This window comes from Pogona vitticeps, chromosome 2 (assembly GCF_051106095.1).
Source record: "Pogona vitticeps strain Pit_001003342236 chromosome 2, PviZW2.1, whole genome shotgun sequence".
Classification (NCBI taxonomy): domain Eukaryota; kingdom Metazoa; phylum Chordata; class Lepidosauria; order Squamata; family Agamidae; genus Pogona; species Pogona vitticeps.
In genome coordinates this window covers 215,235,291-215,248,635 of record NC_135784.1, presented here as the reverse complement: position 1 = coordinate 215,248,635, position 13,345 = coordinate 215,235,291, and the positions used below count along the sequence as shown (strand labels likewise).

The window sequence follows — 13,345 nt, the reverse complement described above, 5'->3', positions numbered from 1 at the left end:
GATTGTGTGTGTGTTCAGTCGTTTAGTCATGTCCGACTCTTCGTGACCCCATGGACCAGAGCACGCCAGGCCCTCCTATCTTCCACCACCTCCCGGAGTTGTGTCAAATTCATGTTGGTTGCTTCGATGACACTGTCCAACCATCTCATCCTCGGTCGTCTCCTTCTCCTCTTGCCTTCACACTTTCACAACATCAAAGTCTTTTCCAAGGAGTCTTCTCTTCTCATGAGATGGCCAAAGTACTGGAGCCTCAGCTTCAGGATCTGTCCTTCCAATGAGCACTCGGGGTTGATTTCCTTTAGAATTGATAGGTTTGTTCTCTTTGCAGTCCAGGGAATTCTCAAGAGTCTCCTCCAGAACCACAATTCAAAGGCATCAATTCTTCGGCGGTCAGCTTTCTTTATGGTTCAGCTCTCACTTCCATACATCACGACAGGAAAAACCATAGCTTTGACTATTCGGACTTTTGTTGGCAAGGTGATGTCTCTGCTTTTTAAGATGCTGTCAAGGTTTGTCATCGCTTTCCTCCCAAGAAGCAGGCGTCTTTTAATTTCGGGGCTGCTGTCTCCATCTGCAGTGATCATGGAGCCCAGGAAAGTAAAATCTGTCACTGCCTCCATATCTTCCCCTTCTATTTCCCAGGAGGTGATGGGACCAGTGGCCATGATCTTAGTTTTTTTGATGTTGAGTTTCAGACCGTTTTTTGCACTCTCGTCTTTCACCCTCATTACAAGGTTCTTTAGTTCCTCCTCACTTTCCGCCATGAGAGTGGTATCATCTGCATATCGGAGGTTGTTGATATTTCTTCCTGCAATCTTAATTCCAGTTTGGGATTCCTCCAGTCCAGCCTTCCGCATGATGTATTCTGCATATAAGTTGAATAAGCAGGGTGACAATATACAGCCTTGTCGTACTCCTTTCCCAATTTTGAACCAATCCGTTGTTCCATATCCAGTTCTAACTGTTGCTTCCTGTCCCACATATAGGTTTCTCAGGAGATGGATAAGGTGGTCAGGCACACCCATTTCTTTTAGGACTTGCCATAGTTTGCTGTGGTCCACACAGTCAAAGGCTTTTGCATAGTCAATGAAGCAGAAGTAGATGTTTTTCTGGAACTCTCTGGCTTTCTCCATAATCTAGCGCATGTTGGCAATTTGGTCTCGAGTTCCTCTGCCCCTTCGGAATCCCGCTTGTACTTCTGGGAGTTCTCGGTCCACATACTGCTGAAGCCTACCTTGTATGATTTTGAGCATAACCTTGCTGGCGTGTGGGATGAGTGCAATTGTCCGGTAGTTGGAGCATTCTTTGGCACTGCCCTTCTTTGGTATTGGGATGTAGACTGATCTTTTCCAGTCCTCTGGCCACTGTTGAGTTTTCCAAACTTGTTGGCATATTGAATGTAGCACCTTAACAGCATCACCCTTTAAGACTTTAAATAGTTCAACTGGAAGGCCATCACCTCCACTGGCCTTGTTGTTAGCCAGGCTTTCTAAGGCCCACTTGACCTCACTCTCCAGGATGTCTGGCTCTAGGTCAGCAACTATATTGTCTGGGTTGTTCGGGATATCCAAAACTTTCTGAGATAATTCCTCTGTGTATTCTTGCCACCTCTTCTTGATGTCTTCTGCTTCTGTGAGGTCCCTTCCATTTTTGTCTTTTATCATGTCCATCTTTGCACAAAATTTTCCTCTAATATCTCCAATTTTCCTGAACAGATCTCTGGTTTTTCCTTTTCTGTTATTTTCCTCTATTTCTTTGCATTGTTCATTTAAGAAGGCCCTCTTGTCTCTCCTTGCTATTCTTTGGAAGTCTGCATTCAATTTTCTGTAACTTTCCCTATCTCTCCTGCATTTTGTTTCCCTTCTCTTTTCTGCTATTTGTAAGGCCTCGTTGGACAGCCACTTTGCTTTCTTGCATTTCCTTTTCTTTGGGATGGTTTTTGTTGCTGCCTCCTGTACAATGTTACAAGCCTCTATCCAAAGTTCTTCAGGCACTCTGTCCACCAAATCTAGTTCCTTAAATCTGTTCTTCACTTCTACTGTGCATTCGTAAGGGATTTGGTTTAGATTATACCTGAGTGGCCCAGTGGTTTTTCCTACTCTCTTCAGTTTAAGCTTGAATTTTGCTATGAGAAGCTGATGATCAGAGCCACAATCAACTTCAGGTCTTGTTTTTGCTGACTGTATAGAGCTTCTCCATCTTTGGCTGCAGAGAATATAGTCAATCTGATTTCGATGTTGCCCATCTGGTGATTTCCATGTGTAGAGTCGCCTCTTGTGTTGTTGGAAAAGGGTGTTTGTGATGACCAGCTTGTTCTCTTGACAAAACTCTATTAGCCTTTGCCCTGCTTCGTTTTGAACTCCAAGGCCAAACTTCCCTGTTATTCCTTTTATGTCTTGACTCCCTACCTTAGCATTCCAGTCCCCCAGAATGAGAAGAACATCCTTCTTCGGTGTCAGTTCTAGAAGGTGTAAATCTTCATAAAATTGTTCAATTTCAGTCTCCTCAGCAATGGAGGTTGGTGCATAAACTTGGATTATTGTGATGTTGAAAGGTCTGCCTTGGATACGTATTGACATCATTCTATCATTTTTGAGATTATATCCCATTACGGCTTTTCCCACTCTTTTGTTGACTATGAGGGCTACTCCATTTCTTCTACGGGATTCTTGCCCACAATAGTAGACATGATAATCATCTGAGTTGAAATCACCCATTCCCATCCATTTTAGTTTACTGATGCCCAGAATGTCGATGTTTATTCTTGCCATCTCCTGTTTGACCACCTCCAGCTTCCCAAGGTTCATAGATCTTACATTCCAGGTTCCTATGCAGTATTTTTCTTTCCAGCATCGGACTCTCCTTTCACTTCCAGGCACGTCCACACCTGAGCGTCCTTTCGGCTTTGGCCCATCCACTTCATCAGCTCTGCAGCTACTTGTACGTGTCCTCTGCTCTTCCTCAGTAGCATGTTGGACGCCTTTTGACCTGAGGGTCCCATCTTCCAGAGTCATATCTTTTAGCCTTTTGTTTCTGATCATGGGGCATTCTTGGCAAAGATACTGGAGTGGAATTGCCGGTTCCTACCCCAGGTGGATTGAGTTTAGTCAGAACTCTCCACTATGACCTGTCCGTCTTGGGTGGCCCTGCACGGCATAGCCCATAGCTTCTCTGAGTTACTCAAGCCCCCTCGCCACGACAACGCAGCAATCCATGATTGATTAGGTTCAATCAATTACTGTAATTTGTATCAGAATGCAGTGTAAAAAAATGCCAGAATTTTAAAATCTGCTATCAAGCAACAAGCATAGTTTGCTATCAAACTGTAAATACAATGCAATCCCTCGTGTGCTTACTCAGAAGCACATCCTACTGTTATCAATACGGCTTCCTTCTAGGAAAAACGTTTGGGACTGCAGCCTTAGGAAGCAATTCTATACCCACTTACTTTGAAATTACCCTCATTGAATATGGGAAAAATTCTTTTACTGAAAAAAAATCACACATTTAGTCTTCTCATACAGCAGATATTGGCAAGTTAGTTATCATACCAATGAATATAATGACATGTTGGAAATGGTCTTGTCTGAGACAGTAAGCTTATCCTCTGATAGCCAAACATTTTCTTACCACTGCTAAGTTGAAGATGACTCCTGCATGTCATTATATTCATTTATTATATCTATCTCCCCAGCTCTCTAAATATTGTGTAACATTGCTCTAGGAAAATTGGATGAATGATTTGTGTCACACAGTAATTTAAAAACTTACGTTGTAAGAGTTGAAAGAGGCATCGGCTTAGGGAAAGATATAAGCCATGGAAGACATTTTCATTTATTTGCAGCTTTACCTATTTCTGCAGTTCTGATGGAAGTGGGCATCAAGAATCCCATGAGATATAAGTAACCCCCACCATACAAAGATAAATTTTGGTCCCCAAAGCCCAACCGGTCCAACTAGAAATATTCCTCTGCCACCTCAGTTAATGCAGTTGTGATCAGTTCATTGATGACGATCCAGTCAACATACATGCAGTTATCTTCTTGATAGTATTTTACAGCATGATATTATTTATACATCTTTACCCAGACATCACATTCACTATGTTTAATGGAGCTTACTGTCTAGCATCTAGAAAATGTGTTAGGATTACAGCCTCATGAGTTGTTGTTGTTATGAGCTATCAGGTCACCTCCAACTGATGGCAACTCTATGAATGAACAATTTCCAAAATGTCCTATCCTCAACTGCCCTGCTCAGCTCTTATAAACTCAAAATTCTGCAACTTCCTTTAGGGAGTCAGTCCGTTTCAAACCTGATCTTCCTTGTTTCCTGCTGCCTTTAACTTTTCTCGGCATTATTGTCTTTTACATAAGAACATAAGAAGAGCCCTGCTGGATCAGGCCAAGGACCCATCTAGTCTAGCTTCCTGCATCTCACAGTGGCCCCACCAGATGCCCCTGGGAGCACACGAGACAACTAGATACCTGTCTCCTGATACCTGTCCTCTGCATTCGGCATTTTGAGGTACCTTCCTTTTAAATCTGGAGATTATACATCCCCATCATGGCTTGTAACCTGCGATGGACTTTTCCTCCAGGAATCTCTTCAATCCCCTTTTAAAGGCATCTAGGCCAGATGCTATCACCACATCCTGTGGCAAGGAGTTCCGCAGACTAACCACATGCTGGGTAAAGAAATATTTTCTTTTGTCTGTTCTCATTCTCCCTACACTCCATTGGAGTGGATGTCCCCATGGTTCTAGTCTTGTGTGAGAGGGAAAAGAGCTTCACTCTATCCACGTTATCTACCCCCTGCATAACTTTATACGTCTCAGTCATGTCCCCCCCAGGTGCCTTTTCTCTAAACTAAAGAGCCCCACACGCTGTAGCCTTTCCTCATAAGGGAGGTGCCCCAGCCCAGTCATCATTTTGGTCACTCTCTTTTTCACCTCTTCCAGTTCCACTATGCCTTTTTTGAGGTGCGGAGACCAGAACTGTATGGAATACTCTGGGTGCAATCCTACCAACATTTTGTACAATGCCATTATAATGTTGACTGTTTTATTTTCAGTCCCTCTTTTAATGATACATAGCATGGAACTGGCCTTCTTCACTACTGCCACACACTGGGCTGACACTTTCATTCAGCCGTTCACTAGCACACCAAGATCTCTATCCTGATCTGTCACGGACAGCTCAAAAACCAATTAGTTGATAACGAAAGTTTTGATTTTTTTTTTTTGCCCCAATATGCATTACAGTACTTTACATTTTTTCATATTGAAACACATTTGCCATTTTGCCACTCATTATCCCAGTTTGGAGAGATCCTTCTAGAGCTCTTTACAATCCTTTCTGGTCTTCGCCACCCAGAAAAGTTTCATGTCATCTGCAAACGTGCCCACCTCACTGCTTACCCATGTCTCCAGGTCATTTATGAACAGGTTGAAAAGCACCAGTCCCAGGACAGACCCCTGGGGCACACGGCTCTTCACTTCTCTCCATTGTGAAAATTGTCCATTGACATGTACGCTCTGCTTCCTGGTTCTCAATCAATTCTCAGTTCATAAGAGGACCTGCCCTCTTATCCCCTGACTGTGGAGTTTTCTCAGCAGCCTCTGTTGAGGGACTGTGTCAAATGCATTCGGAAAATCCAGATAGACAATACCCACTGGTTCTCCCTCATCCACTTGCCTGCTGACCTTTTCAAATAATTCTAAAAGGTTTGTGAGTCAAGTCTTACCTTTGCAGAAGCCAGAGAATATTGCCTTTGTATGCTGTGCCCAAAGTATGACTGCCTTAGCGTCATCATTTTTGCCTCACAATAGGCCTTGAAAAAAGAGCTGAAAAACCTAGAACATACCAACATCCCACCTAGCCCAGCACTGGGTTTCTAACTGTGGCAAGCTAGTAACATCAAGAAGCCTGTCACGTAGGCAATGTCACAGCGCAGCCACTGACAGAACTCTTTTCCGTAACTTCATCTGATCTGTCTGTGAAGAAATGCTGCATTAAAAAAAAAAAAAACTATCTTGTAGTGCCATTGAAATAAAAGGGAGCCATGTGGTCAATACAAAATATAAATGCTAGAGTAGGCAAAATTTTTATACACCACTAAAAAAGATCATTATACAATATGCGAACTTTCATGGATCAAGACCACTTCATCAGGCTTGTGTGAAGAACGTGAAGTCCAAAAGTTAATGGCAAAGTGGATTTTCACCAGGTAAGTCTTCCTTAGATGTACATCAGGAAAGATGCAGGCAGTATTAGAGTTGTTGTTTTCAAGTTACAGCTGAGGCAGCTGTGGATTGGATATCACACCCCAGGCCATGCATTCACACACCTTGCCATTCGGCCTTTCTTGTAGTGTTTATAGTATGTGAACAACCTGTGAAAGATGTTGTCACACACCCCCAGTTCACCTGTTTGTTCTTCTACACAACCCAGGTTCCCTTTTGGGCATGGCATTTAATTTTCACTCTTTTCCGCTGCCACCAGTGGATTTCTTTTATCCACAATGTAAATTATTTTACTCCAACACAGGCTACCAATCATTGAAAGTTTTTATTAAAGTTACCAATGTTCTTTATTTACTCAGAATCACAATCATTGCAATGTCTTCGTTTATTTAATTATTTGCCATTTAATCACCTTGTGTATTTACTGGTTACTATTCCCACTTCTAATTTTGACAATCTAGCTCTTTCTCTAACCACTGAAGTCCTAACTCTAACTCTTACTCATCCCTACCTGAAATCCTCAACTGATATCCCTAACTGAAGTCCCTAACTTAACTGATCTTTTACTGTCTTCCATTCTTATATTTCCTTGGTTCCGCCCCTTCTATTCCACCATTGGTTGTTAAATCAGGGTTCCACTGTGATGGACAGGAGTGGTTACTGACCTGTCCGTCACAGACGTTATCATGGGTCAAAAAAGAGCAGACAGCTGGCTTTACTACCTGTGTACTGAGTTTCAGACAGACCTGATTATCTTGGTTATAGCTGGGACACAGGCTTCACATTACCAGTTTGGAAATTATTTTAGGGAGAGGTTGCTTTTGTTTATATGATGACAAGGTGGGTAGTAAAGTTTGGAGTGATTAATGAGTCAACAAATTTCCTTGGAATTTAGAAGGGTCATAAAAATATAGGCCTGATTTGAACATTACAGATAACCTGTTATATGTAAAAGCAAAATAGAAATTAAAAATAAAAAAAAGACAAAAACATGGTGGCACCTTAAATATTATACGAGACAGGTCCACTTCATCAGACATTTCTTGTTACAGCATAAATCACATTAATGTTCCAGGGACGTGACTGAGAGAATAATTTACATCTGAGAAATCAGACTTTACAAAGGAAACATACAGTTGTGGCCTGAAGACCAAACACAAAACAAAGGAAAATAATATGCAAAAAAAGAAAAAAAGGTAACAGGGATTATGGAGGGACCTGCAAAATGTGTGCAATGTTTGTCTTCATGCCTTAAAAACAGCATACGCATACAGCAAATACAAACTGGTAGCACTGTTGGAAGAAAAAGTGAAAGAACTGAGGGAAAGGGTGGCCAGGCTAAAGTCTATAAGGGAAGATGCCGAGTACATAGAGATAACTCCTGAGCAGCAGCCACCAAGCGAGGCACTGGAAGTGGAAGAACAGCAAGACAAGGCAAAAGAGGGGATTGCTGAGGAGAGAACCAGCCTCATGGAAGAAGCACCATGGAAAAGAGTTGCCATTAGGAGCAAAAGAAGCAGAAGACACCGTTCACCAGTGGAACAGCAAAACTGCTTTTGGATTCTTGAAGAGGAGTCAGGCAGACAGCATGCAGAGGAAGACATACAAGAGACCCTGTATGAGAGAGGCTGAAGTTCAGCCAAACAGAGTCACACAAAAAGAAGAGAAAAGCCAGGGGTAGTAGGAGACTCCCTACTGCATGGGATTGAAACTGAAATATGCTGAGAAGATGATGAACCTGCCAGGATGATGAACCTGCCTGGAGGGTGGATTAGGGATTTGACAGAAGGATTGCCATCACATAAAACCCATAAACACAAACTTCTCATCCACATGGGAACAAACGACACAGCCAAAAGGAGCTACAAAGGAATCACATTGGACTTCGAAGCCCTGGCAAGGAAAATGAACGATTTGGGGCCCAGATAGTCTTCTCATCCATCCTACCAATACTCTGTAGAAGAACAGAAAGGGAAAGGAAAATACTCCAGGCGAATGAAGGTGATGCCAAGGTGAGGGATTTGGATTTTGGGACCACAAGCTGTGGTTTCTGGAAGATGGACTTATGGCAAGGGATGGGTTGCACCTCACAAGGACTGGGAAGAATGTGTTTTGCCACAGCCTGAAGAATATCAGGAGAGCATTAAACTGAATCGGAAGGGGGAGGGAGACTCAAGTTGAGAGGTAAAGATATATGAAAACTTATGCACAACACGCAGAACAGACTCACAGCTCTAATGGGGCCCAATAATAATCTTCATAAACATGTACAAAGGAATAATAATAATAATAATAATAATAATAATAATAATAATAATAATAATAATAATAATAATAATAATAATAATAATAATAATAACAACAACAACAACAACAACAACAACAACAACAACAACAATAACAAAAAATTTCAGAAAAAGCAGGAAAAATCAATCATCTGTTATACATGGATGACCTAAAACTATATGCAATAAGTTCCACGGAGATAGAATCACTGCTAAACACAGTTTGGAATTGACAGATGTGCAGTTGTGTTTATAGTACATGATATGAGACAAAAACTAGATGGAATAGAGTTAAAAACTGGCAATATTATAGAATCACTATCAAGTGATGAAAATTGTAAATACCTTGAATACTAGAAGCAGATAACATCCTGCAAACAGAAGCTGCACACAGAATACTAGAAACTGAGAGACGGGCATATGCGCAAAAGTCACCAGCCTGGGTTAGGGTTCTCAATATGGTGGCAGCAGCAGAGGAAGAAGAGGTGGCAGCACTGGGCAGGCTGGGGTGGGGGTAATGAACTAGGAGCTTCAGAAATTGCCCCAAAAGCTATTGATTCAGGAAAGTTCAGGTTCTCTAGTTTGGACTAACCAGAACGAATCCAAATCAATGAATTAGCAATTTTAATGAATTTCCTAGTTTGTTTTTAACTTCGTGCCCATCTCTAGTCATTAGTCCTATAGTAATAATTGTGTGCTGTCCAGTTAATTCTGCCTGGTGACCTTTTTCAGACTTTTCTGGGTAGAGAATACTCAAAAGTGGTCTACTTTTCTCTTCTTCTGGGCAAGTCCTGGGACTGTGCAGCTTCCCTGAGTCCACACAGGCTGGCTCCTCTGGGAAGCCCAGTGGGGAACTGAACGTCCAACTTTGGTTGCCCAGACAGATACTCAACTCACTGAGCCACCCACCCAGCTTTTTATAGAATCACAGAAAATAATGGAGTTGGAAGGGGCCTGTAAGGCCATCAAGTCTAACCTCCTGCTCCATGCAGGAATCCAAATCAAAGCAGATCTGACAGATGGCTGTCCAATTTTCTCTTGAATCCCTTAGATGAAGGTCCCTTGCTGCAAACTCTGCTTCTGTGCATTTCCTCTTTGAGGACATGCTGAGACAGGAGAAATTGTGGCATCCCAACACAGGAAACAATCTCCTGTGAGAGGTCCTTCAGGTCCTCCATTGCCTGTTAACAGGCTTTTAAAACTGCACTATGTCTCCATTTTAATGCTGAGAGCCTTTTGCTTATTTCCTCTACAGATTCTGTTTTCTTATTATTCATATGTTCTTGTGAAATATTCAATCATTTTCTTATTTTGTTTGAAGTGCCACAAACTGCCTTGAGACGGCATTTCCATAGGAAGAAAGCAAACAAAGCAGTTCAGTATGTGCATACCCATGTTGGCATGTCACAGTCTCACATAAACAGCAATCAAGCAAAATGCTACTACTACCCTGCCTTCTGAGGATATCTTACGTGAACTACATTCACAGTGAGATCATATGCATATCAGAAATAACTCCCGTTGTTGAACCCAGTGGCACTTACTCCCATGTAGGATTGCAGCCTTGTTCCTCCACTCTGTCCCTAAATTATAAATGGTCTCATGCCATCTCAGTATCTTGTGGATACAACTCTGGGTCCCTTACTGCTAGGTCAGAGCCTACATGCTATAGCATTTAAGGCAGGGAAGAGCAAAGGACATCCCTTAAGATGTCGTTGGATTGCAGCTCTCAACAACCTTAGCCATCAGAGACAATGGTGAAGGATGCTGAGTGAGACAGTCTAACAACATCTGGAGGATATTGATCATTCAGCTTCAGAGTAGAAGACTGGTCTTCATATTCCAACTTGGGTAGAAGGCTCATTGGGTAACCTCAGTCCATCATTGTCTCCTAGCTTAACTTACTCCATAGGCAAAAGTGGATGTTACTTTCCCTAGACTGCTAAAAAAAAAATTCACAATCATAAGCTAGCTTTCAACCACTTATAGGGCTTCATCACAAATCATGGCCAGAGGTACAGGACAAGCTCCTCTTCTTAAATCCCAGCACACAAATGTGACCATGATTTCTGGAACTTTTGGGCACTGTCCACAGATCTGTGGCACCCAACCTGATGAAGATCCATGAGAAGTCGAGAGCTAGCTTATGTCTTTTGGTGATTTTTTTAGTGTCTAATATCACCACCCTAACCCTTTGGATTGTGTACAAGGATCACATGGGCTTTTGCTCGCCCCATCTCCACCCTCACTTCACAGGGTTGTTGTGAGAACAAGACTAGGAGGCCAGTTTTGTGTCTTGACTGTGATTTTTGGTGGGAAAGTAGAATATAAATGCAATTTGTAATGAATGATATCAAGGGACTAGCCATCATGAACAGATAAATCAAGAAAACAGCAGGATTTTCTCCACCCTAAAAGCCTTTCACAGAGGTCTCATAGTTCAAAAAGGATCTCTGGAAGTAACTAACAGATAGGGAATTGGAAGAGGAGGTGGAGTGGCTGATTTTCACATACCAGGCTTAGGTGGTGGGGCTTGTTTTTGTCATAATTCTTCCTACTGGAGGATATCCCTATTGTTTCTGACAATGCTGGCCATGACCTGTGGAGGGGGGGGGAGATTCTCAGAGAGCAACCCTCTTCCCCCTCCCCACAACCACAGCAAAGATTTGTTTAGATGTGTTAGAAAGAAAGAGCTCATAGACCCTCAGACAAACCCTGCTGATACCCAACGCCTTTAAGAGCCTACCTTTCCTATCCTAATCTACAGAGGAAACAGGAAAAAGGAACTTAAAACTCCCTGTGCTCAGACAGAAACACAAAAGCTTGCTCTCTTGCTCACTGCAGTCTTACGATCAACTTGTCCTGCCTGGTGAGCAAGAATTACTGTACAATGCAAGTACAGAACAAGAACCAAGAGTTCTCCTACTGAAAGGACGTCTGTTATTCCACGAACGGCAGTGCAAACTGAATGGATATACTGGGCAAAGTGTGGACTTTTCCAGCACTTCCAGTTCTTTTGGGATTCAGTCTTCTGCTTTCAGGTAAGGTGTTTTTTTTTCCACTTTATTCCGAGTTCGGGGGGGGGGGGAATCACAGGGCACACCGGCTAACTTCTGTGATGCACAAGTGAAGGTTTCAAAATCCTTTTGAGGGTCTGATTTTGTGTTTTTCTATTCACTTTACTCCAGAGAAGTTGCCTTGGCAAGATACTACATGACCTTAAAATACATCCTCATGCAATAGGCTGTTACACTGTTTAGAGAATTTGTTTGAGTGTCTGGAGTTAGCTCTGGAGATTCATATTTGACTCCTGGGTATGTTTTTGGATCTGTTATTTCAAAAATAAGTGACTTATTCTAAATTATTCTAAAGTACTAAGTCAACTGTTTGACAGATCTATGTAAAAAAAACTTGCCTGTTTTGTTCCCGGGATCCTAAATTTTATTTTTGTTTTCTTTTTTTAAAAAACCCAGATGTGATGTATTCTTAATAGACGTTCATTTAGAGAATCCAGCCGCTGGCCAGTGGAAACCACTTCTCATACAATACACATTAAAACTGAGTGCTCATTTGACACTGATCAGCTTTTTTTGCTATTACATTTAGGGGCAATTTAAAAGTGCGTATTTAATTTGATGGTGCCAGTTACAGTATAATGTTGCATTATAATTGGCACCATCAAATTAAATATACACTTTTAAAAAGTTGTTGAGTCTTTCTGTTTAGTGAAAGATACTGGTGATATTCAGTGAAAGATACTGGTGATCTTTTTCTTTTTCTCTCCCCCCCCCCTTTAATTCATCTCTCTTCTCCAACCCTGTGTATTTTCTTACTTGCTATTATTTGTCAGCAGCTTGCTTGTACTTTCCAAGCCTGCAGCATTACAAAAATCTCTGGAAGGAGAATAAAATGAGCATAACAAAACATAGCTGAGATCTTGATGTGGGGATCTGAGTTCAAATCCTACTCTAGCTAGAATGGGTTTGATCAATTTCAGCCAGTCTCACTTACTTTCCTGTTCAGTATCAGTGATGGAACTATTCAACATGGTGTTTGTCAGGGTACATTTGAGAGTTGGGGACATGGAAAACCAGCATCATCTTATCTTCACAACTGACATTAGAATGGTGATTCATATTTATGGTATGCATCTGACATAACTGATGGTTCAGAAAATCTTAGAAATGGAGTATAAAACCTACTATAAATTATAACAATCTACACATGAGGCTAGAGCTCACTTTATAAACTCTCTGTGCTTCTCAGGAGTAGAATCTAATGACCAGAATAGAACATTATTCTTTGGTTAATTTATGTGCGTATCAAAGAAATAACATCACAAAAATTACAGATAGTAGGGTACTTTTTTTATTCAAATGCCTTTTTATGACAATCAATATGTCTGTCTATTTCTGACAACTGTAGCATTTGTTCACAACTATGGTCTTAACTATTGCAATATACTTGAATACCTATCTGTACAATTCAGCATAGAATTATCTTAATTAAAACCCATTAAAGAGGCTTGATCGTACCTAGACTTCATGGATTGTGGATGAGTAAGTATGAAATGAACAATATCTCAGACAAGGGGGACTAGAGAACATGGATCTAGAGCAGTGGTCCCCCAATGTTCTCGGACTACAACTCCCAGAAATCCTGGCCAGGATAGCTAGTGGTGAAGGCTTCTGGGAGTTACAGTCCAAGAACATCTGGGGACCCAAGGCTGGGAGCCACTGCTCTAGAGAGATGCTGATTTTTCCAGCCTAACAACTTATTACTGTCATGTGTATAGATAAGAAGGAGAAAGCACAGT

The 13,345-nt window shown here is 41.6% G+C and overlaps 1 protein-coding gene across 3 annotated transcripts in view; it reads left to right on the top strand.

The window, feature by feature from the left end:
• The first annotated feature begins 10,755 nt into the window (after positions 1-10,755).
• Positions 10,756-13,345, top strand: part of TEK (TEK receptor tyrosine kinase) — a 60,734-nt gene continuing 58,144 nt past the window's right edge. For all 3 annotated transcript variants that reach the window (XM_078384892.1, XM_020796186.3, XM_020796185.3), the window contains exon 1: positions 10,756-11,570. In XM_078384892.1, the coding sequence (XP_078241018.1) occupies positions 11,498-11,570 (73 nt within the window). In that variant the 5' untranslated portion in view covers positions 10,756-11,497. The remainder of the gene's footprint in view (positions 11,571-13,345) is intronic.